The sequence below is a fragment of the Podarcis gaigeae genome (assembly GCF_964106915.1).
Source record: "Podarcis gaigeae genome assembly, chromosome: 6".
Lineage (NCBI taxonomy): Eukaryota > Metazoa > Chordata > Lepidosauria > Squamata > Lacertidae > Podarcis > Podarcis gaigeae.
In genome coordinates this window covers 50,850,688-50,876,624 of record NC_139682.1, presented here as the reverse complement: position 1 = coordinate 50,876,624, position 25,937 = coordinate 50,850,688, and the positions used below count along the sequence as shown (strand labels likewise).

At 42.6% G+C, this 25,937-nt stretch overlaps 1 protein-coding gene across 12 annotated transcripts in view; it reads right to left on the bottom strand.

The window, feature by feature from the left end:
* Positions 1–25,937, bottom strand: part of RNF220 (ring finger protein 220) — a 332,264-nt gene that overhangs the window by 258,539 nt on the left and 47,788 nt on the right. Inside the window, exon 1 of one of the 12 annotated variants that reach the window (XM_083742415.1) lies at positions 19,999–20,089. The exons of 9 other annotated variants lie outside the window; for them this stretch is intronic. Coding sequence is in view for 1 of the 3 variants with exons in the window: in XM_083742413.1 (XP_083598539.1) it covers positions 19,999–20,045 (47 nt within the window). In the remaining 2 variants the exon portion in view is untranslated. Of the gene's footprint in view, positions 1–18,080; positions 18,214–19,998; positions 20,090–25,937 lie in introns of those variants that run through there. 2 more of the 12 variants (XM_083742413.1, XM_083742416.1) reach the window with 2 other exon arrangements.

The window sequence follows — 25,937 nt, the reverse complement described above, 5'->3', positions numbered from 1 at the left end:
GGGTGGTGATTCAACCAGTCACAGCGCTCCAATGGTTAGCACACCAGCCTGCCTTCTCTGCGGACATAGACTTTGTTACCCTCTTAACCCTGCCCAGCTGAGAGATTGAGCCTGGAGTTTTTTTGGCTGCCGGTTTCTCTCCCACACATTTCACATTTGCAATAGCAGGTCTGAAAAGTGTCACAGAAGGCAATGGCCTCCTGCCTTTACTTGGGCCCAATCAGCCGTCAGTTTGGAATTTACATGCTCAGGATCAGGGTGCAAGGTCTCCTATGAGAAAACACAGGACACTCTTTCCAATTAAACCGATACTAGCTCTACCATGAGGTAGACCAAAATAGTAACCTTGTGATACAGATTTTGGGAGCCACTGACAGGTAGCAAATTGCTTGGCTGGAGTTGGTTGGGTTTTGTTTTGCTTTATCACAGTGTCAGTGTGTGACCATTTGAATTTTCCACCTCAGGTGCTTAAGTGTCTTGGGACAGCACTGGTTACATCGTGTTACAGGAGAAGATGACAGGTTTTTGTAACAAGCTGGTGGGATGGCCTGGATCCAAAGGAACTGTATGTGGAAAAGAGAGGAAAACTACACTTCCTTTGTAGTTTCAGCAGCTTCCGTGTGTGTGTGTGTCTGTGTGTATGTGTTTAGAGAAAGACCATGACTGTTTCAGTAGTTCTCCATCTGGCTGGCTGACCTAGGTGCAAAAGAAGACATGGAAGGACAATGCAGTATTTCAAGATATATGTTACATATGAAATGAATGTTATTGTTTTTCTATATTAAACAATTTATTTGTATAATCTGCAACTTGGTTTTAAATCCATTTTGACTTTGTGACATCATTGCCAAAGTATGCTACAAATTTGATGCTACTCATTTACTTTCTTATTAATTAAGAAATGAACATGATTCTGAGGGATATGCCAAAGAACTGTCTTACAGAGTATTTTCACAAAACACTTAAATTAGTCATGCAATTTTGTGGCACAGTGGGTCTAGCTGTTAACCAAAAGGTTGGTGGATGTGGGTAGGATTCCTGCATTGCAGGGGGTTGGGCTAGATGACTCTCAGGGTCCTTTCCAACTCTACCATTATGATTCTATGTAGAGCAATCCCAGACATGTCTACTCTGACATAACTCCCATTAACTTCAACTGAGCTTTCTCTCAGGTAAGCAAGTATAGAACTTCAGCCTAAGAATGCTGCTTGCTCTATTTGAACTACCTTTGAGCACCATTATAAAATGAGCGAAGGGTGGAAAAATAATAATGTCACACAATCATTCTATTATATTAATTATATTATATTGTTATAATGAACTCATGGTCCCTTCCAACTCTATGATTCTATTCTACTGCCACTTCCACCATGCATATACATCCCATTTGAAAGAGTATTGCTAAGAGTCAGGTCCCTGACTCAAGGAAGAAAACCGAAATGTAGCCAATTTACTTTCACCTTATTGACCCATTTAAAAAAGGGCTGATTTATGAATCATGTTCAAAAAGTCCAATGGGAAGGCTTACCTACTAATAAAAACATCACACCACTCCATAAAGTCTGCCATGAGGCCCAAGTCTAGCAATTTTTAAATCTGTTTTGAAAAATACAGCAGGTAGAATCATGGGAAGCTTGAGCTGCTACACACCCTTGAGTGACAGGTAGATTGACTTTGAAAATTGAAGAATTATAAATCCTGATGACAATCACAATTAGGATGCTAACAAAACCAGCACAGCATCTGCAAAAGACAATAGACTCTGTCTTTATCTTCTGGTATTGTATCAGTCTCTAGGCCAAAGAGCAGATAGAGGAGAACTAGCTAACATAATTTATATAGAGTTTTCAAAAAGCCTTTGACGAGAAGGCTACTAAAGAAACGAAGCTAATGTAGGGTGGGAGGCAAAGTATTGTCACGGGTCAGAAAGTGCCTAAGAAAGAGAGGAGCTGGGAGTGGGAATGAACGGCCACTTTTGGTCCAGGCAGAAGATTAACTGTGGAGAGCCCCTGAGCACCATACTCTTTAATACACTTATTAATGACCTGGGAAAGGGGATGGATGCTGAGAGGGCAGACTTTCAGCGGACAAGACTCAAACAAAGGGAAGGAAATGCAAGCCAAAATGAGGTGCTGAGCTACACACACAGTTTTGCCTACAGGGATGAAGGATCCATTTGCTATTCTCAAAGCTGGATTTAAACCCTACAGAAGCTATTTTGGGATAACCTAGGAATGAATGTCCACAACTTTTGCTATCTTTGGCTCAACAAAGTACAAGACACACAATGTCAGGGAACTTAAGAAGAATCACCAATCTCAGATGCAATGAGAGAAGCATTTTATAAACATTTATGTTTACATGACCACTAGCATGATTTAGCTACATTGTACAGAGACATCTGCACTACTGCGGCTAAAGTGGCATCCAACTCTAGGACAGAGACATGCTGTTTTAGTCATCTTCCCTTGAAAGTAATCATAAAGCTATTCACTTACAAAAAAATTAAACACAGGTAAAGGTAAAAAGGTAAAGGATCCCTGGACGGTTAAGTCCAGTCAAAGGTGATTATGGGATGCGGTGCTCATCTCACTTCAAGCTGAGGGAGCCAGTGTTTGCCCACAGACAGCTTTCCAGGTCATGTGGCCAGCTTGACTAAACCGTTTCTGGTGCAACAGAACACCGTGATGGAAACCAGAGTGCACAGACACGTTGTTTACCTTCCTGCCGCAGTGGTACCTATTTATCTACCTTATTTATTTATCTCAGCTAAACACAAGGTCATGCCAGTCTAGGTCACCCTGGAACACAATGGCAGCCCTTAAACATTACCATTGCCAGCCCAGCCAGAAACACATAAATTCCTTGTGTGAGACAGCTATATAGCCAGGAGAAAAGGAAGGAGGAAAATGAGTGTAGCAGCACCAACTGCTGCTGAAATTCCAGTATTGGGGTTGGAGTCAATCCCTGTGGTGGCGGCAAAATGACCAGCAGTGCCCTCCAACTGGCACTGTAACCCTACTACTTATTCATGTGAGATGTGCAGCTTACACAGTAGCTCATTAGCTGAAGTGTGAACACAGCCACTCAGGGGCAATTGATACTTAATCCTTAGCTATTCACACCTCAATAATGGGGAGCAAATTAACCCTCACTATCCATCTCACCTAATTCTAATGGACTCCTGGGCCACACTCCCATTTGTACTATATCACTGAGGAGGCACTAGTAGCAGTCATTTGGTCTGCCTCAATGTGTAACAGGTCTATAAATGGAAAACAGAAAATACTTATATACAACATGACTGTGTGTAAGTTTAGAAAAAAGGAAGCACAATTCCCTGTAACAATAAACAAGGACAAGGCTGTGACAGTTACAGCAACCCAAGTGTAAACAAGGTCTCGATAATGGGATGGCTCAAAAAGAGTAACCTTAAGGTTTGAGCCTATATGAAAACAAAGAATAGGTACAGGCCTTATAGCTTCTGCAAAAGTGGAGGGGCTGAGTAATACTTCTGTAAGAAACGGGGAATGGAGTTAATGGAGTACAACCATCTGACACTGCCTAGCAATTCATGGATTTACTCCCAGAGGACCTGTCCTAAAAGCAAACATCTTCCCACTCCTGCAACAGCTTTCAAAGAGTTAAAATAAAAACTTCCATAGAAAACCAGGAAGGGGGAAGGGAAGAGAAAAGGCACTGGAGAAAAAGGGACAGAAAGTTAATTGAAAATGCTGTTTAATTTTTCAGCTCCACTGGACTACACCCCAGCACAGATGGTTCATCAAGACAGTCTCTGTCTGTATCACTGTCCTTCCCAGCCTCTCTTTCCCGTCCCGTCCCCCTTCTGCCTAGTCGCCTTTAAAAAGGTGGGGGGGGGGGGAGCACAGCAGGCAGTAGCTCAGAAAATGAAAAAAAAGGCAAGTTAACACAAAAGCACATTCTGTGCCGCTCTTTTCAAGGCACTGGGACAATGCTCCCAACTTGATCCTTTCATAAAGGGAATGTTTCAGGGTCAGAAAACAGGACACATTAAGCCTGAAGAGGCTGAAGCGCTAGCCATTTTGCTGCTGACTTCGGTGGCCGGTTACAGGCCCATAATGGAGTTGGGAAGCTTCTTGCCTTTATTTATTTATTTTAAAGCCACTGTTTCTTCAGGGCCACCCCAATCTCAGGACTGCCTATAGCAGACATTCTCTCCTGCCTTCCCCCACTATCCCTACTGCTTTCTGTCCCTCAGTACCCACATTTGTTAGCCAAAGAGAGCATCCTCTTAAACGGATTACTCAAACGAGACACCAACTGTACTGTAAAAGATTTCGAAGCTATTCAATATCCAAAAACAAATCCTTCCAGGCTGCTCACATTCATATTTTCATTTATGTCCTTTTCTTTATCAATTAGCAGCCTCCATTTTCTTGATGAAGCAGGCTTATCTGAATCTGATTTCAAGCACTCATTCGCCCCTTGCCAAGACTCCAGCCTACAGACTCCAGCCAAGATAGATAGTTAGCATTCTCTGGCTGAAGTCCTCATAGTCCCAAGGAACGGGAGAAGCAATCCTACATCCACCAGCTGAGTACTTTGCTAACTGAGTTCACATCTAGAGATACTGGGAAACTAAAAACTTTGCCCTCTTCTCTGCAAAATGTTGCATCCCAATAAGTTGAAGAGCTGGCTCTTTCACACACAAAAATGAACTTCTCAGTCTACTCACCCTTGGCATTACACAAAGCTCTCACAAACCCAACATGATCCAAACCTCAAAGATTTCTTCTTATGAATCTGCCTAATTCCTATATTAGAGAACAAAGCTTGGGACTGATGAACAGAACAGGAATGCCTGAAAACTCAGGAGACATTTAAAAAGACAATAAGAGCAGAAAGGTTGGCTGAAGCTCATGACTGCCTTTCTAAACATCGTAGCATTGTTTACCTGCCTTCTGCCATATCGAGTAGACACCCTCAATGTCATATTGATATTATCTATCTGGAAACTCATGGGGACTTGGCCCAACTCTTCTAGGAAACAGAAAAAACCATAAGCAATGGTTTTGATGGGAAACATGAATGCAGAACTTGTAAGCCCTACTTACATGGCCATTTGAAAATGGCCTATTTATATTAGCAAACTCAGAAATGGTCTAATGTAATACCATTATTAAACAGACTCATTATCTGCCATCAGATCCATTGTCAAGATTTAACAAGGGAGGCCTGACAGCTGTCAGAAACTTGTTTTTTACACCACTATAATGCAAAGAATAAGTTGAAATATGGGAGAGATAAAGCAGTAGCAGTGAATCAGCGAAGTTCCTTATTAAGCCCATGATCAAGAAATTTCAGCTTTAACGCCCACCTGAATCGACACTGTCAATAATCCCCCTTCACTGCAAAAACAGTATTCTTCATAATGAAAATGTTCCAAATGCCATAGTGTTGTCTATTCAAAGAGGGAAGAGGGAAACTGAATTCCACCTTCCCCGGGCTTCCCCTGCCTGGCCACAGGGGAGTAAAAGTATGTTAGAGTACCTCTAACATAAAAAAGAGTAAAAGTATGTTAGAGTACCTCTCGCCACTGTGTCTCCAAACATAAATATGAAATTGCCACTTGGACCTGAGCTTGGAGAGCCTTAACAGGCACTAGATGCTAAACTGTCAAGACCTCCTATCTAATCAGGAGCTCTGCATTTTGGCTACTGACTTGGGAAGAGATCAGATCTCTTCAGCAGCTAATGTACAGTAAATGTTGCAGATGAAGCGTTATAAGTGCAGCAGACGCTCTTGAAATGAGGAAGAAGTAATAAAGCAATTTTGGGAGGATACCTTGAAATAGCTTTGGGCACATAAAAACATTTTAAACATTTATTTAGCAGCGGTTTGCCAGCCTACAGTGGTACAAGGTCAGTAAAAATCTAAAAACAATCTGGTGATGACAAGATTTGGGAGATCCTGGGGAACGACAGAAAACTGCTAATTGTTCATCCTTTATTTTGTTTTTCCTTCAAACAGGCACTGCCCCATACCTCCACCACCTGCATGAAACATTGGAGACATACCTTTGTTTCCCATTGCCCTTGAGGTAGAGCATGTGGGGGTACCAAACAGCTCATTAGCAGCTAACAGCCCCATGGGTGAGTAGGTGGCGTAGGGGTTCAACCTCATGCTCTAGTGGTCCCCAAACGTCTAGTTGCTAGAAATGAGGTTAACTTATAGACAGTGAATTATTAAAGAACAACTCTATGGCTTCTAATAAATTTTCCTTTGAGGCACCCAGGATAGGTCATTCAAGGGGGCTGAATGCTGGGGCCAGATGAACCAATGGTATCTCTTAAGTTCAGATGGTGTGGAGAGGTGTAATAATTGCAAAGAGGCTGAGAGCTAGAAGGGGAGGGGGACTGGGGTGGTCGGCAGAGGAACGAAGAAAGGGAAAAGAAAAACCCAGCAGTGCACCATGTTGCATTGTTCACGCTCAGACCTTCAATTTGCTCTCGGCATTCTCCTGCAGCGGGGAGAATGTTACGCTGGCTTAAGAGACAAATCGGACACAAAATAAAGACCAAGCACTCAGCAGTAAAGCAATTATCACAACATTTTATGCCGGGGCTGCTCCTTTTGAAGGCAGCCTGGTGCTGCCCGCATGTACCTTAACCCGTTCCTAATAACCATAAAGTCACCATTATTTACGGTACAAGACATTAAATAAATAATGAAAAAAGCTGTCGGCAACAGAGCAAGGCAAGCAGGGTGTGCCGGAGAATCCCTTAGCACAGGCTTAACCTGTGTTGCAGGAGGAAAGTTAACTGAGCCTTGAGATAGAGGGGCAGTGATCCAGCAAGCAAGAATCAGGTGGGACCAAAACCACAGAAAAGAATTAAGGGAGACAACAGTGGGGAGGGAAACACAAGGTAAAGTAGGATGCAGTCTCAGGTTTAACTCAACCACCCATGAATTTCCAGCACTGCTGGGAATGAAAATTTTAAGGCCTCTGCCTAGCAAAGGAGGCATATAGCAGGCCAAATGTGTACAAATCACAAGTCAAGCAAGAATACTAAGAATGGCTTTAAAGTTAGAGCTGCTATTCTTGCTTGGTGGTTGCTAACATTAAAACTGTGTTATAGTTTTACTAGAAGGAAAGAAGGTTCTTACAGCTTCATTAGGTATTATAAAATACATCTAACTTGTGAAGACCACTAGCATAGCTTTGACTTAACTCTTGCCCATAACAGGTAGTTATCAACTTGAACCTTAATTAAAAACAGAAAGAAAATAGATCCGAATTACTTTTGAGAATAAGCACCAATGTCAAAATTCCAGAGCAATTCATGTTAAAATAAAAAGTTATTTGCAGGAACAGAAGGGAAGGCAACTCATTTTCAATGGGAAAAAAAAATAATGCTATTTTTTTTAATGGCATCAGTTACTCCATCATTCAATCACTCAATCAAATATGAATCAAAGATTTTAAAAAATCACAAATTAGACCAGTCTGTTCAGTTCCCCCAGCTCCTGGGAGGAATTAATCTGGTTGGGATTAACAGAATATATTCCTCTTGATAATTATCAGGTGATCTTGTTAAGAATCTTTAGATCTGCTTGGTAGACGGCAGATCAGGATTTACTGGCACCTGTTTACCATCTCACTTAGTGTTTGTCAGAGTATTACTTATTAGTAGCTACACAAATTACTCATCTCTTTCCCACTGGATATTTACTCTGCAATACCCACACATTGGTCATTCACTTTTTATAGGACTTTTACATGACACTGTAATTAAACAGTGGTTCTTTCCTTAAGGTTCTTCCATCCCTTTTTTTGACCACAGAAAATTTGAATTTTGGGGATGTACAGAATAGGAGCACAATCTCCACAGGTGTTGATTGCCTCAGCACATTTCTTCCATCTTTTTAGAGAGGGGTGGCTGTGTGCTACTCACCTCTTTCAGCACACTTTAACTTTCTTGCCAACATAATTGTATCACCTTCCTTTTTTAAAACTGCTCTACCTTTTCAGCTTCATTTTTAATATCATTGCAATATTTGTGAAACAGTGTAAAATGAAATTAAGAATTTTAGTGAAAATTTTAACATTTACTTCACTGTACCAGCCAGATGGGTGGGGTATAAATAATAAAATTGTTGTTGTTGTTGTTTTCCTGTGCTGAGTTTCTCCCCCCAAGTTAGTGCTAAAACAACTTTTTAAAAAAGTTGTAGGCCTGTTACCGATACAGCTATGTCGCACACACTAGTAGAGGCCGAACAAATTGGGGTGTACACACAAACAATTTTCATACCCCCTGAAACGTGGAAGTCCATTGCAATTTCACATGTAGCTTATAGCAGAAGGGCAGTGATTGATTAGAGCTAAGAGCCATGAGTTGTTGTTAATACTATTCCTAGTCAAAAGTAGATCCACGGAAATAAATGAACATGACTATATTACTTCCATTAATTTCAATGAGTCTACTCTGAGTAAAAATAAGTTGGCTACAACCCCATCAGTCCAGAAGCACCCAATTTCTGCACTTCCCACTGCTGCCACTTCATTATGGCAGGAAGTGAGAGCAGGAGCCATAGGATATGCTGAGCCCAGAAAACAGGAGCCATATGAAAGCTCCAACACAGGCACTTCTCTTGCCCACATGGAACGTGCATGCATCAGTGATTATGAAAGATTGCCATGGATATTGTAAACCTTCTTAGAGCCATGATGCAGTGTCAATCCCATAGGGACAGCTGTGTCTTAGTGGAAAGCAGGAGCTCAACTGATCTAGAGAAAAAGGCATCAATGGAAGCAAGTCCTTGGGGTTTAGGACATATAACAGGTCCTATTGAAGACAAGAACAATGACAAAGAATCACAGTGCAAGGATGCCTTGGAACTTGCTTTCATATTAAATGACTCTGCCCAAAACAAAGGAAAGTAACTTCTCAGGCAGCTGAATGATAAAATCAAGCACGGATACAATAAGATACCATGCCATCTACACAGAGACTCTGAGAGGAGATTGAAAAAAAGTGGCACAGGTTTGTATAGTACTGGGAGAATCACATTCCTGTGCTGTGTGGCAATACTACACTAATGTGGCTACTTGAAAGGGTTTAAAGTGACAGAAATGTAAATTTGAAAGAAATTAAAATAGAACAGTGTTCAGAAGGTTTGTACAAAGAAAAATAGAGCAAAGCAGCTGATGTGAAAATGGGCTAAGAGAGCAACATATATAAGATGAGCAGATTGCAGATGGGAAGGGATACAGATGAATTGATCACAACAGGAGTGTAAACTGTAGAGCCTGTGCCTGGGGACCAAATGTCCTCAGGCTTCTTTATCTAGCCCTCGGGATTTTCCCTAGGCCAATCTCCCTTCCAAAGCTGCACCTCTCAATGACCCTGTTCTGCTTTTGCCTTTCTAGAATGTGTCATTCAAATGTGATAATGCCTCTTGCTTGCCTGGATGAAGGGTGTGTGTGTGTGTGTGTGTGTGTGTGTGTGTGTGTGTGTTTTTGCAAGGCTGGAATATAGCCTATTGTACCTACAGAGCCGCATGCACTGCTCTGCCCACATTTACCTCTGACCCCACCCACTACTGGCATGTGGCCTTTGGAAGGCTTCCCATGAAAGAAAGTGGCCCTGTGGCCCTGAATACCAAAGTATCACTGGAGAAGTTAGCAGGAGTACACAAAGCAGCTAGAAAGAGAAGTGAGACTACTAGGCACTCCCTTGTCTATAGCTCCAGAATTATTCTAATGGCCAGCAATCTAGAAATCTTTTAAAAACTCTTTCTTCCCATGCTGCAGTTCCAACAAACAGCCACTGTCAGAAGCCGCTATATGTTAGGTAAGGGAATCTTCCCTCCTATGACAAATAGCAGATTTGGGGTTGGGGTTTTCACTGGAACCACAGTGCGGAAGGAAAAATGTAAGCCCCCTTGCTACCAGCCCTACACTGCTATCTCAGTGCTGATCAGGGGCTTCAGAAAGGTTTACACAGTGTGTCATGCCACCCTTTGCCTCTCAAACAGTGGTGGTTGGTGCCCACTGGGACTAGTATGGCAGCAGCCAGGGAGCATAGCTGTCAACTTTTCCCTTTTATTGCGAGGAATCCTATTCGGAATAAGGGAATTTCCCTTTTAAAAAGGGAAAAATTGACAGCTATGCCAGGGAGTGTAGATGTAGCCAGAGCCAATGAGAGAAGTAACCAACTAATGCTAGTTTTGTCTCCAACTTTCTCCCTGCTGAGTTCTATTAAGAGCAACAGAGACTAAAAATGAAGGGAGCTGATAGTTCTACCCCTAGACTGCCTGTAAGAGGAGTCTCCTGTATCAGGGCATTAGCCCATCCAGTCCAGTATCCTGTTTGTACAGTAACCACCCAGAAGCCTGTGGAAAACCTTCATGAGGGACCTGAGCACAAGAACGCACCCCCCCCCCACACCCCCCATGGATTCCACTGGTATTCAGAAACATTACTGCCACTGACTGTGGAGGCAGGACACAGGCATCATGGGTAGTATCCATTGATAGCCTTATCCTCCACGAATTTGTCCAGTCCTAACACTCTACCTAAGTTCATGCTGACAGGGTCAGGTATTTCCATAATAGTTCGCTTGGCATTTAGGCAGCTATCCCAAAGCAGGCTGCTATGATCTATGCTGTGGCCAGCCTGAATTCTCAGTGAAGGAGAAAAGACAGCCTGAGCTGATTGAATTATTTTAGCCGACACTAGTCAAATCTGTCATTGGCAAGAGAAATAAGTTAGGCTGGTGCTTCCCTGGACAGAGAAGTGGCCATTCAAAGATACCCACATTTCAGGCAGAAGTTTCCACACAGCCACAAGTGTCTGCTGCCACTGCTGAACAGTTACAAAGCAGCTGCCTACCACTCTTCCATCAAATAGCATAACCATCACCACCACCCATTTTCCCCAAATCTTGAAAAAAAAAGCATACTCTAAACCTGAGGCTTCAATGGCCAAAATGGGTGCTGCAAATGTTGATGGGGGGGGGGGGGGAGAACCTCTTCACAGACACATTGGTCTAAGTTAGAAAGTACCCCCCCTCAACAACCCCCTCTTTTCCCCTCCTTCTCAACAACCCCACCCCGCCTTGAATTCTTCAAAGCTCAACTTGATTAAAATTCAGGAGTTCCACTGCTCCCCCACCCCATCCCTACCTCCAAAAGAGAGTGCATAAAACCCAGCAAGACAAAGCCTCCTTGAGTTGCACAGGCTCCCCCCTTCCCTAGGACAGAGGCGATGTAAGAGAGAAACCCAGCCCTGACAAAGCCTATTGTCCCCTCTCCACTGCTGCTACTGCTGGTGATCTAGGGGCTCCAGAGGACAGACACACACACATGCCAAAAATAAAAGAGTTGGTAGACTTTTGTGTGTAATACAAAGGAGCTCCACAGTAACAAAGCTTGCCACAAGATTTACTCACCTGCTTCTTGAGGCGTTGAGAGCAAACACCATTTGGTGACTATGGCAGTTGACCTCAGTCCACTATGCTGAAGTCAGCACCACGAGAGGGATTGGATTTTGTGCTCACTCACAGGCACTCAAGCCCACTGCATTCGTAACTAACATGGCCACTCTTCTTAATTCTACCTTTCAGAAGTTGAAAGGTAGTTGTGGTCAATGAGTGGAAGCAGTTGTGCGGCCAACCAGCCTGTCCTTCCATACATGGAATCTAGCCCCTTTAGCAGCATTTAGCAACCAACTGTGCCTTGATTGAAGGACTTCAGAATCTATGAAACAAACACTTCTCCTGCTGCACTATTGAGGTTTTGAAGATCTCAACACCAAAAATCTTATTTTTTAAAGATTGATGATCAAAATCCAAATTCCAGTTACTAATTCTTTAGTTGAAAACATATCTAAATTGTCAGCTCATAGTGTGCCATGACATGTTTAATCCCTTGCAGAATAGACCCTAAGGATAACAGACTCCTTTCCTTGCAGGAAAACCCTAAACAAAAGGCAATGGTGTGTGTGTGTGTGTGTGTGTGTGTGTGTGTGTGTGTGTGTATAGTTACAGAGATTGACCAACTAGTCTGTTTCAGCATCCTACAAGGTCACATTCTGCAAGCTGAGCATTCTCATTCATTCATTCATTTAATTTGTATGCTGCTCTTCCACCAAAAAATCATGCTAAAAGCTGCTCACAACAAAGAGACAGGGGTGCATTTCACACTATGAAAACAATTTCATAATAACACAGCAGAATAATAACAAATGTAATAATGTACCAAAAACCAGCATTCCAGTACTAGAAATATAACTAGATTTACTTAAACAACATGTAGCATCCACTATCAAAAATAACAAGGGAGCATCACAGTTTCATCTTAGTCCTACAAACACCCCTCCCAGTGTCCCTTTCCTGTAGCAGCTACTTATAAGGACTCTAAGGGCAAAGGGTGGGGTAGCTGGAAACAGCCTTCTCATGATGCTGTTCATCAGGTACTGCTTAGAGGACACATCGTTCACCCTGAGTCATGTTCATACATTAGAGTTGGTCTATTCTGAGTAAAACTTATTTGAACACAGCCTGTACAATTAATTAGCATTTATAAGACAGTGTTGGTAGGGTTGTCTGGATCAACAGCGTAACTTGAAGGGATGTGGAATCCAAATAATACACAATAAAAGTATACTTTTATAAAGTAGTAACCTGTAACGATGGTTACTGTTAAATTCTATAACCGTTCGAACATTTCTAGACTTTGTGACTGCATTTGTGTTTGGAAATGAATTTGCACATATGCGCTAGAATAGGAGAGGGAACATAGTTAACCACCAAGGCTTTTCTTGTTGCAAATATTTTCTGTACAGTGACTTACCCATCAATAAATGGATAAACTTTTCAGGATGCAAGGCCTTGGCACAGCAAAGGTAGCCGAAGCGATTTAGAGTCTACTCCCACTAGTGGACAGTGCGGTGGAGCAGAAATGCTTACCTGACCTCCTGGGGGGCAAGCTGCTGCTGCTTATTGGGAGGGGTAATGCAGCAGAGAGGTAAGCGCTGTACCAACACGCTAGTGGAGTGAGTGTGGCATTCCTGCACCTTCCTTACCACCTTGCCTCTCCCCTTCCTAAGTAAGCAGCAGTGGCTCACCTGCCAGGAGCTTCTGTTTACCCTTGGGCTAGAGAAATCAGCACTAAAAGAAATTATATAAAAGCATACCCAAATCCATTGTTCTCCGCATCTCACAACTTGTGCATTTCAAGAGTTCAGAAGGTCCGCATTTGTATTCTCCCCACATTCCCCCCCAAAGTGGCTGGGGCAACACAACCAGTTAGGCAGGGTATAGGTAAGAAAATTATTATTATTTTCTATAAAGTTTAATAATCCCAATGTCATTTAAGAAAGATAACACTTCTACCTATTATGGGATGATGCCATAACCTCTGTGCAAATGACACTGATCATCTTAAACCAAACTGCAATTTACCTGGGACTCACTGAGTCAGAGTATATTTTTCGTTTGGCTCCATATGCTGACCATTCCTGAACTAAGGCATAGCAATCCTGCTTGGGACTAAGGGGCAGAATTCATCTAATGAGCCACATCAGCAGAAGCCCTGCGTAAGTGCTTCCACTTGTGCAATAGGCCTTTCACATCTCCCCACCACATGCCCCTTGGGAATGGCTCTGGTGGGATCAGGAAAATGCCCAGGACAGCACACAGGGTGAGAAGGAGAGACATTCTGTCTGGCAAGCTGAAACGCTTGCACAGACAGAATATTTGCAATAGTGCAATGTTCAATTCTACTCAAGAACTATGAAGAAAAGGCCAGAGAGCTAGGAAGAGGTTTGCATGCAGAGATTATGAGAGTTATAGAGGTCAAGTAACAAGTTGCCCTAGCTACTTTGGACTTTCTCATCTAATTTGAAAGATAAAACCACATAGATTTGTCTCAATAATTACTTTAATCAAGTCCTTTCCCTTACAAATTTGCTAAAAATGCCCTAAGGAAAGTACTCGGGAAGTTCATTCAGGTTTGAATTGTGAAACCTCTACTTGGCCAGTAAAAGCAAACGCACACAGTTACGTTTAAAAATCCACTTGCTACAATGCCCAAAAGAAAAGAGGGGAAGGCTTTTGCATCTTGAACAGTTGTGAAGCTAAAGAAAGAATTAAAGAGAGAATTTCAGCAGATTTAATGCCACGGAAGCTACATCTGCCATAATTCCCTCTTCTATGTAACTATTAAAGGTGCAGGAGCCCTGCCCTCTCTTTCATATGGCCATCCTACCACCTGCTAATAAGCTATGGGGTGCTACTAAACTGCAATAGGAGCTCAAAACACAGTGTAGTAATGGGAAGCAAATCTACAATTCAGCTAGGAACAGGTACAATAGAAGTCTCTGCCTAAGTCAAACCCAGTCAAACCCTCAAGACACACCACAAATAATGAAGCATCTGGTCTAGAGCAATGATCAGCGGAACAAAATTCACATAACATGGACTCAGACTTGATGCACACATCATTGTGGCAGATCTATGCCACAGCTTGGCTCAATGCCAGCCATCATCCTAGACCAGCGGGCACATTTCAAATTTTGACAAAGTGCTGTGGTGCCAATCACAAAATGGCTGCTGTGAGGGCATGGAATTACACAAAATGGCTGCTGTAGGGGCATGCCATAGCACACAATTAGAGGGAGTACAGTCATTGTTGTTTCCCCAACAAACTCCCCCTACCCAAGGCAACCTCATATTTGCTGTAGGAAGTCACCTATGTCTTGCTGGTTCTGACTATGGAAATCACACAATATTGATTTACACACACACACACACACACAGTTGCTGTCTAATAATAACATGGAACATACCTCAGTGCCAGGAAAAATAATCGGGGTGGTCACACCACACTAACTCTCGTATATACAGCACCACAGGCACACATGCATCGTTCACACACAAGCACTTTACATATACAATACTTATACATATATATCCACACAGGCAGCAACCATTTTAGTTGCATCCAGCTGATGCATGATTGGAGGCTCACGGGCCCTTTTGGACATGGAAGATGGCAGAATGAGGGAGCGCTTATGCGCTCTTCACTGAGACAAGAAGGGTCCGGGAACAGGAACCCTGTGTGTATTTTTTTCTTTCTCTCTCTTCATGTCCATCTCACTCTCTCACTTCCATACCACACACACACACACACACACACACACACACACTCAGTAAAACCCCTCCACAGGTGAAGGAAGTGCTTGCCATTTCCAAAAAATTCCAAACAAAACCCCCCGAAAAATACATGAGCACCACCAACCTGGCACCTGTTGCCATCATGTCAGGTTGGGGTTCTCTGCACCAAATAAAGATACTGTTGCCACAGCAACTAGCTGTTCTGGGATCACGGGAAACACCGAAGTAGGAAGAAACTTTTATCACAGCTAGGCATGGGCGATATATCAATATATCGCCCAGGACCGGTATGTGGGGGCAGACCACAATGAGAGCTTCACTCAGCGGTATGTCACTGGTGAAAATGTCACTGCACTTGAGTCCCTCTGCCTCCAGCGCCCAGCGCACTGAGGGATGAACAAACTAGATGGGAGCTGGAGGCAGAGGGACTCAAATGGCGGCAGTTTTACCAGCGACATACCGATGAAACCGCCATTGTACTCTGCCCCAGCAGAGGGAAAATCAAGCTGAATCAGCACCGGTGGAAGGCAGCCAGGTGGTGTAGGGGCTCTTGGCTGCTGCTGATGGGCCAGCACTGGGCAGCAGCCTCCAACAGCCCCTCTCTGCTTTGCACCCCGCGCCTTACGAACTTCTCCCAGGAGGGTGGGCTGCGTCATTCCTCCTGGGGTGTACAACCCCCATGAGAGGAAAGAGACAGCGCACCCTCACGTGTGAAAGTGAAGGCAGGCTCTGTGTCCTTGGCTACTGTCGCTTGGTCCGTCTTCAGGGAGTGGGGGGCAAGCTGGCAAGGTAACTCACCCCCCTCCCATACAAGCGAAAGCAGAGGGAGCTTGGCCAAGGAGCCCCAAGGTCCTTGCTGCTCCAGCACGAGCGGCAGGGGCCTCAAGTCTCACTCAGCTGGAGGCAGGAGCCTTTCTGCTCCCTGGCTGAGCAGCAGGCTGGGGCCAGCTGTATTGGCCACAGCCCACAATGTGATAGATGAAAGCTGCAGCAGTTTCACAAGGCATCTCACAAGCTGGGGCCATTGCAGGTTTTTTCAGTATTGCGGTATATCGCCAAACCCGGATGATTGGCTGGCAATACACCACGATGTTGAAAACCCAATATCACGCAGCCCTAATCACAGTTATGTGAGCCTGTGTGGTAAGGTGGTTAGAGGCGGAGACCTAGTTCAAATCCCCATTCAGGCATAAAATTCACAGACAAACTTAAGGCAGTGGTTACCTCTCTGCCTAAATTCTCACAGAGATATTGTGAAGATAAAATGGAAGAGAGTGATGTATACTGCCTTAAGCTTCTTTGCTATAAACTTAATAATCTTGGTATCTATTTGGGTAGGATTACACAAAAATCACTTGTGTGCTACTATGTATCGTTAATTTTCCTGAGTTTTGCACAACTTTTTGATCCTTCCCTTCTTTTTGTATTATGTTTTTCTAATATGTTATTTTCTGGAAAAAGCTTTGAAAAAATAATAGTAACAACTACTACTACTACTCTGCTGCTGCTGTTACAGGAGGTACCATGCATCATAAACCAGTTTCTACAGATTATTCTTTTTAATTTCTGTCGCAATTAAGCTATGTCCTCTTTGCATTAAGGTAATAAATTTTGGGGGCAATTCATTGTGTAGTAAGGTTCCTAAGACCATTATAGATAATCTGGGGTTAATTAGCTGACTGACCAATTAAGTGCTTCCGCCCCCCTCCTTTACCAGAACATTTGTATAAACTGAAATACCTTCCAAGCGGTTCTGGCTCGATCAAATACTAAGTAAGCAGGGGCCTCAGTTTTCCTCAGTACAGACAGGTAACTTCATGCTCACTTTTTTGGTGCAGGTTACAGGGAACAAATTTTGAATTATGGTGCTGGAGGAGACTCTTGAGAGTCCCATGGACTGCAAGAAGATCAAACCTCTCCATACTGAAGGCAATCAACCCTGAGTGCTCACTGGAAGGACAGATTGTGAAGCTGAGGCTCCAGTACTTTGGCCACCTCATGAGAAGAGAAGACTCCCTGGAGAAGACCCTGATGTTGGGAAAGATGGAGGGCACAAGGAGAAGGGGACGGCAGAGGACGAGATGGTTGGATAGTGTTTTCGAGGTTACCAGCATGAGTTTGACCAAACTGCGGGAGGCAGTGGAGGACAGAGGTGCCTGGCGTTCTCTGGTCCATGGGGTCACGAAGAGTCGGACACGACTAAACGACTAAACAACAACAACAGGGAACAAATAGCCTTCCCAATGTTGGACTCCCAACTCAGCTCTAACCAACATAGCAAAAGGCCAGGAATGATGGGGCATCACATTGACTATCCCTGTTCTAGGAGATGTTAGAAAAGGTTGAGAAGAATGAAGAGGATTTTCAGCCTTACAGATCTGATTTTTCCCATCAGTAAAAATCAAGCCTAAAAAGCACCCTTAGGCCAGAAAAGTGACAAAGAAATTAATAATTAATCCAAATCCTGGGCAGCCCAGCAGAGCACAATACTTTAAAGTGTGTATTCAAAAAGAAATCCAAGCACATACAAACCAAAGCCATTCTTTGAATGCCAGCACCCAGGAACTGTGGCAGATGCAGGATTGATGCAGCTGCTCCAGCAAGCCAGTTCAGAGAGCCCTTTCCTCGACAGCTCACCCTGATGCCATTCTCAGAAGTCACTCACTTTTTTCCACATTGCCTTTTTATTGTTTCGACTTTTTTGTTTTCTTTCAGAGTAACAAAGAACAGAGAGGAGGGAAACCCACAACACTTTAAACTTAAGGCTATTAAAAATGAAAAGCAAAAAAAGTAAGCTGGGAAGGTGGGAGGGGGGGCAGGGAAAGAGAATAGAGGGGATATTTTCTCTTGCCTTTAAGGAAGGGTCTTTTTCTTTTTCAACCTGCTTTTGAAAGAGTCAAGCCCCATAAAGATCTTTACCTTTCCAGATGCCTGTAGCTCTTGATAAAGGTGAAGAGGAACAACGTATGTTGGGCTGAGAAGAACAAATCCCTTCTTTTGTTCTTGGCAAGTCTTTGCTAATTGCTTCTAGGTGCTTTCTGTATTTGTCTGTTAACACTGGGAAAAGCAGGGTAGCACAAGAGAGCGAACAAAATCAATGGGTGACAAAGTGGGGGGAAATAATATCTCTTTGGTGGCCTCAAAAGTACAGAAAGAGGGATAAAGTAAAGAGAATGGGAGAGGTCTCAAAAATAAATAAATGACCCGATACTGCTTGGGTGAGCCCCATTTTTCCTATCAGCTTTTACAGGGGGCAATACGTTTTATTCATTGCCAGGACTGACTTATCGCAGCCTTGTTTTTAATGAGGTATAATAAGGAGAACATTTTGTAACAACACGGCTCCGCTATTTTATCCGACAAACAGCTGTGTCATGGCCGTCGCCGGGAGAATGAATCATATCTCTCTGCCTGCATATGCGAACTCCCATGTAATTACCCTTGCATCTTAAATAAAGCAGGCCCTAAACCTGTCGCTCAGATTACAAGCAAGCGGAGCAACCCTCGTAACTGTGGCCTCTATCATTACAATTAATTTATCACAGAAGCGCTGAGATTAGAGACTGGAATTAAAACACAGTAAGGAGGGTACCACTGTGATGACAACAAATGAATCTGAGGGGGGACGGGTGTGTGTGAGATAGGTTTATTGCAAAGGTTGAAAAGCCTAATTTCTTAAGTAGATAAACATGGAGGGAGTTCTATACTTTACGTAAAGCTGGAAACAGCAGGTCCTCTCTCTCAGGAAACAGTGAAAAGAACTTGGGCCTTGAGTAGGCCCAAAATGTATGTAGGCATGTAGGTCATATGGACAATAATAATAATAATATACTCACAAGTGTTTACACATTTTACATCTTATTTTAAACATGTACTTTTTTTAAAGGACTTGTGTACATGCTCTCACAAAAAGTGGAAAATGGCATCTTGCATCCATTTGTATTTTGTTTCTCCAGTGTGCATGCACAGAATTATTGCGGCACTTCCTTCGCATATTATTTATTTAACAGAATTTATATACAACTTGCTTGTGGAAAAGCCTCTAAGTGGTTTGCAATAAATACTAACATTATCAATAAAAACAGTTTAAAACATTTTAAAACATCTAAAGGTAATTAGAATTAACAGTGAAAAACACCAAAACACATTAACATCTACATGACTGGATAGGCTTGCCTAAATAAAAATGTTTTAAGCAGGCACATGTGCTGCTTTGTCATTGTGAAGTTCCTTATTGGCCGAGGCCCTTTTTAATTAGTTTTTTATTATTTTGTCATTATATAAAAAAAATTAAAGCCCCAAATAGGAAAGAGATCTGCAGTGACACTGAACACAAATAATTTATACATGTCTGTGCTAAAAGCTACTGAACAGTCCAAAATGTGACTTGCCCATTTTAAAGGTAGTCTTCTTTCTTTCTTTCTTCAAAATGATGCAGACAGAATCACCTCAAGCTTTTTGGCACCAACTCTATTGTCTCCTTCTACCTATTTCATAAACTGGCCAGCTGCCAAGAAGGGGGAGGGTCAAATCCAAAACTTCTCCTTCAGACATTAAGCAGGGGGAGGTAAGGTGGGGAAGGGATTTAACCCCTCCCAAATGGTCTCTTACCTAAATGTGGAACGGAGGGTTTTTTATTTGATTTTATAACGTAAGAACAGTTTGGTGCAGTCCTATATCAGTACTGTATATGGAAATGTTTACTGCACATAATTTCAGCAGCATGTTATCCATACTGTGTCACCAACTGCAGGTTTTGAAGTAGAAAACAGGGCCTACACTGAATGTTGAAGGGTATCCTCTATTGTAGCATATCTTCTATTGGACTTTTCCTCACCTCCTAACAGCAGTACTCCTGTGCAGATTGCCAGTCAGCCATGCCATACTTCAGGATATTCCAGTCCATTCCCTCTCCCTCTCTCTTTTTCTTTTCCAACTGACATTCAGCACTCCATGGCTACTGAGCATGCTCAATGCTCATTAAGATCTTGCAGAAGGCATGTTGAACTCTTAGGTCTGACTTTTAAAATATTTTTGAAGTTATGGCAACCTTGTGGGTGCCCCAAGCATGCTATTAGCACCTGCACCATATATCCTTCTCCTGCTCCGTGGCCCCCTTTTGGCTCCAGTCCTGTCAGCGTTCACCACCTGAGTTTGCCATTAGGACTGACGGACAACAAAGAAGCATGTCTTCAATATCTTATTAACTCTTCTGGTGTGTATTTTAAACCAGTATCCACATTAACACATACAAGTGACAAAGCTGGAGGAGCAGGTGGTGTAATCCTAAAGGAAAGGTTCAAAGGGCCACAAGAAACAACAAGCAATGCAATGTAATTACAATAAAAGCACAAAAACAGTAGGACCTTCCAGGAATTTGGCAAGAATGGGAATGTGCTAGATCAGCCACACACAAACCTCTTATAGTTAGGAACTCTATTCCTTTCTGAAGTGTATATATGCCTCCTTTGAACCACAAAAGTCAGCTTCCCTGCCACGCACCCGAACTAGTCTTGTGGCAATTTTAAAATACAATGGGCAGCAAGTAAATGGAAAATTGCCCAACAAAACTGCAGCATTTCACAGGCCAGTCAGTGTCATGTAAATTCAGCGGATTATCCATCCCTAACTTCCCTCATGTATCACCAGCCTCTGTTATTGATCTGCTCCTCCAAGGAAGCAGTACCATACCATCCCTTGCTGAGTCTTGCAAATCCAGTCAGACACTTTTGTGACTGTTGCAGAACACATTAGGATAAGTTCAGTAGTGCCTGGTTTCTGCACACCATAATCTAATTTGGGCCATAACATGTGTACATAGGGATACTCAGCTGCACTGTCACAAAAATCCAATAAAATGGTTGACAGCTGCACTGACAGACATAATGGCTGTGTTAGAATGAAATGGTAAACCATGGTTTAGTGTTACAAGGACAAACCAGTGATCCTCCTACAGTGCAGATGTGGGAAGAGTTCAAAAGTTTTTGCTTTCCTGCAACTAGTAATGATGCCCGAGAGCAGACAAACTGTGGTTAACCTTAAGTATGGTTTGCTTAAACAAGTCAAAGTTAAGCTCCACCTTATGGATTTGTTTTGTTTCATCAAACCCTAGATAAGACTAACCACAATTTAGGATTTGGATGCAACACAAAATTATGGTCAATGTAAAATGGAAGTGGATGTTTTTTACCTTCTCCCTGCAACTGTGCCAGAGAAAGAGAACTGGAAAGCACACAAACCCAATATGTGCTGTCGCTCATCCTCTTTGGAGACTGATCTCATTGCAGCACTGGGCTAGAAGAAATGGAACCTCTGTTCCCAGTTATGTAATGAGGAGGAACCCCTTGCTTCTCTGCTGATCACTGGAAAACCATGGGGGTTGTGTGTGTGTGTGTGAATGTGGGTTGTATGTGCAATGAGAGTGTGTACATCTATGCATTAGTGTGCACTGGCAGCTTTGGCTATACCCGCCACTGGCATGCGGCCCTCATAGAGTTGAGCCATCCCCACTGCACCCTCACAAGCCAAAAATAGCCTAGCAAGCCAATCCTAGCTTAGTGTGTGACATGTAAACAGTCAATAACTAATGGCAAAAGAGCATCCTTAGACCTAAGTAAGTGGCAAATTCATACTTTTTTCTCTTTACTTCAAGCCAATGAGAGTTATGTAATTTTAGTGCACCATCACTATGGTTGCTCTACAATCATAGACTCTGTAGGGAGCAATTGCTCAGAAGCTATTCCCAGAGCACCCATCCCCATATTGTGTAAGGAAGGCTCTCTTCAGACTCTACTAAAGAACTATTCTTCAGAATCCCAGGTTTAACTCATAGAAGCTTTGAGAATCCCTAGCCTTAAACAGAAACCATCGAACATGCAAACCAAGTACAGCTTCGTTTGCAGTCCTAGCCCCACTTACCTGGGAATAAATTCCACAGAATTCAGGAACACTTACTTCTAGGTAAGTTTGACTAGGATTGCCCTGTAAGTCATTTCTTCAACACAAGATAAACACAGACAAAGTAAGTACTGAAATGAAAAAAATATTATTCATCTCTAACTACTTCATCTGTCACCTGTGTCTGATCGATGACAGCAATCCTGGATAGACAATTGTATTTGGTCCAGTCAGACCTGGGTTCAAATCCTTATTCAGCTCCCTGCATAAGCTTGAGCATTCAAGCCTCTGTCTAAGCTACCTCTTAGACAACTCTTAATCTGCATCACAAGATTCTTGAAGGAAGAGCGAGATATAAATGATTAGGTGGCAATTTCACAGGCAATTTAATTTAACTACCAATTTCTGCTCTAGAAATATATTGGCTCTAGCATTTAGCCCACCACACCCAACCTGTTCCTGTTTCCATTTGGAAATAACAGTTTTTGGCTGTTTTAGAACCTGTCTGTCCAGTATTCTAAGCACAGATTAAATTGCCTACCACTGCCCTGTCAGCAACTATTCATTGGTTTTGAAGGATATTTCTTCCCTGAAACCTAAATGTATTAATCTTCTATCCTGAAATTCAGTCATTAATATTTCAGATGATGATGACCCAACTGAAATGTTCGTACATATGGCTGATATCATTCCTATACCCTGTGCAGCAGTGTACCGCATAACTCTTTAGGGGGCGCAGAAGCTGCATTTCTAGTGGCTAAAGAGATCCTGCCCTAAAGAAAAGTCAAAATATCATGACAGCAAATACTTCAAAGGACAGGTCAGCACAATATGGCTTTGGGACAAAAAAGTGGCCCCCTAACATATTTTTCACTCCAATGTGACCTTTCTCTCATTACGTGTAAGCAACCTGATGAATTTTCATGTTACAAGCCAACAGATGCACCCTATTATTTTGTGAATTATGGGGGGGGGATGCTGTGGTCCACCTCTGGGCCAGAATGCTACCCCCAAATAGTTCAATACATATCCAGAATTACCAAACTCACAGCAGGGGGTTCAGAGTCACAACCTTCAGCTTGCACCCTTGCTTCCAACAATACCTGAGAAACAACGAAGCCCATAAATGCACCTCCACACACTGCATTTTATTGATATTAATCGTTATTGTGGGCCAAATGCTAGTCACAGTGTATTCAAAATATATCCTACACGAAATATTAATGGTACTACAGTAGTCTTTTAGATCTACTCGCACTCTGAAGCTGGGAGATGTGAAGAGATGCTACAAGAGATGGGAATTCCTCCTCCATCCTTCCCAGTAGGGGTCTACATTGGCTCAGGATGGCAATTAATAGTCAATCACCACCACCCCTTCCAATCAGTGCAATATAAGAAGGTGGATTGTAAATTCCTTCCACATTAATAGCAAGGGTTTGATGCTCAATGGACCTATCCTGAGAACCCTCCATCCCAAGGGGCTTAAAACTTGGCAGAGACCTATGAGACACACTATGCACTTTCCTTTCATCTGCTTTTTCCACACCACAAACAAGACCCCAAAGGTAGAAAAAATATGAGACCAACCATGCTTCTTTGTCCCAGTACATGTGGTGTGGGAGGGGTATGTGCAAAATTACAGTTGATTTCTTGATTTTGAGAACCTATGCTCTGGAGTAGGCACACAAAAGACAATGGTGATTAAGACAATACTACAAAGACCAAAAAAAGCTGTTTTCTTTATGGAGAGAAATGAAATCTATTCTAATTGGTGGTGAAGTCAAAAACACATAAGAAAATCCCCCCCTTAAAATCCCCAAACTCCTGTGTTTTGAAAATGTTAAATCATGAAGATATAGTAACTTCTGTAGCGCGGCCTTTAGCACCTCTCAAGGAACTTGAGTTACCAGGGAATAAGGGGGAGGGTGGTGGAAAAGAAATCTGACTTCAGTTACAGAGACGCCCCCCATTGCACCACCCCAACCGATTCACTAAACAGTGCTGAGACCAAAATGAAGCAGGCGGTCCCATATGTCATAAGAATTAAAGGCACGGTTCCCACTTTGTAACGATGCTTTTACAGAAACCGTTCCACTGTAAAACTTTATGATTTGAATCTTTATTGCTGCCAGCAGAGCACATGTTCACTGCCTTGAATTATAACTTAATATCAGCAAAATCTGGTGCTTTCCAGCACTTTTTTTTTGGATAAAGTTTGTTCCTATTCCTTGCCCCAGTACCCTGCAGTTTCCCCCTAGCCACTGGTTGCAGGGGACGCTGCATGTTGGTATCACACTGCCAAGGAGGCACATCTGGAGACACTTTCTGTATGGAGGTCTCATCAGCATCTAAGTGTACATGGGCAGCTACACCCGCAGGATACAGTTATGGATCTGTTTATCGCCATGATTGCAAAAACACTAAAATGCTAATAGAACAATGAGTACATCAATAAACACAGTTAAGGGGCTGAGACAGGCTCAGTGGAACCAGCACCCTTTCATGCTTAGATATCCCCTCAGATGAAAAGGAACATTGAACATTTGCACATGGAAGAGGAAATGAGAGGAAATAAACCATTCATTAAAAACCTGTATGTTATATCAGACCTGTCAAAAGTTTGGACATGCAAAGACACATGGAATGAGCATGGTCACAGAAACTTCTAGACAAGCAAGGCTAGGAGAGCTATAGCATCCTTTCCCAATCTGGATGCTTTCTAGAATGCCCACCATCCCTGCCCGTGCATATAAGCAAAATGCATGTAAGTGGGGAGCCTCGTCAAAGCAGGGAACTAGAGTGATTTAAGAGGCATCAGAAATGCCCTTTTGTTTTATACTGTACCTTTGCCTCCACAGTGCGAGAAAATGCAGGGAACCGTGTGTCTGAGCCCGCTGCAACACAGCTTCCCTCCCAACAGCTGTTGAGTGGGATAGCGTAACATCAGCAAGAGCTCCCATGCGCCATTTTGGAGCCCATATTTTTTTCTTTTTTCTTTTTTAAGCCTTTAAAATCTTTATTTCTGCACTTTTGGCTCACCGACATCCTCCTCGGCCTCTGGGGAGGGTCTCATGATGAGCAACAAGAACTTTCCAGCTCTCTCCTATCATTCCCAGGTTTGAATCTATTTCCTGGCACCACACACACAAGTAAATCGTGCATAAGTGGGGAAATGCCTGTACTAAGAAAGCCTAAGGGCTCTTCACCTTCTGAAGTGGTTTCTTTCCTTCCTAAGTTTTCTTAAAACCTTGCTAAACATCCCAAACTCCTAAATCAGAGATGTGGGAGCCAGATGGATCTCCAATTTCGAAAGCATGCAGCACACAATAAAGCAGTGATCATGTATTTTTCATATTTTCATTTGCAACTTAGGCACTGTGTATGTTTTCAGGGCTCAGGGTATTTGTAAAATACATGTTTCATCCCTCCTAAGGGCTCCTTACTTCTTTAGAGGCTGGAGTGGTTTAAGAATAATGACATTTTGCTTTTGGTTTATTAATTTTTATTGTGCCCTATGGTCACATTTTCAGGTTTTTCTTCACCAAACTTAAGGAGCAGAAATTTGAGAAACAAAGCCTTTGTCCTCCTTTGATTTCATGCTGATACAATCTTCTTTTAAAAACCCTGAGTCATGTGATTAAATTGTGAAGGGTGGTAATTTGATTTACTGTTATGTTCCAAGAAATATTTAAACAGAAGTTATCTGGGAACCCTATTAAAAAAAAACAACTTATTAGCCTCTGCAGGTGGAATGTGGAATGAGAGGAGAGGAACCCTTGTTTCATCTAAGGCTTGTCTAAAGGGTTCTTTTTGGGGTCGAAAAACAGTAATAAATGATTCATTGTGTGAAATGTTCACTTCACATCAAGGGCTGAATCC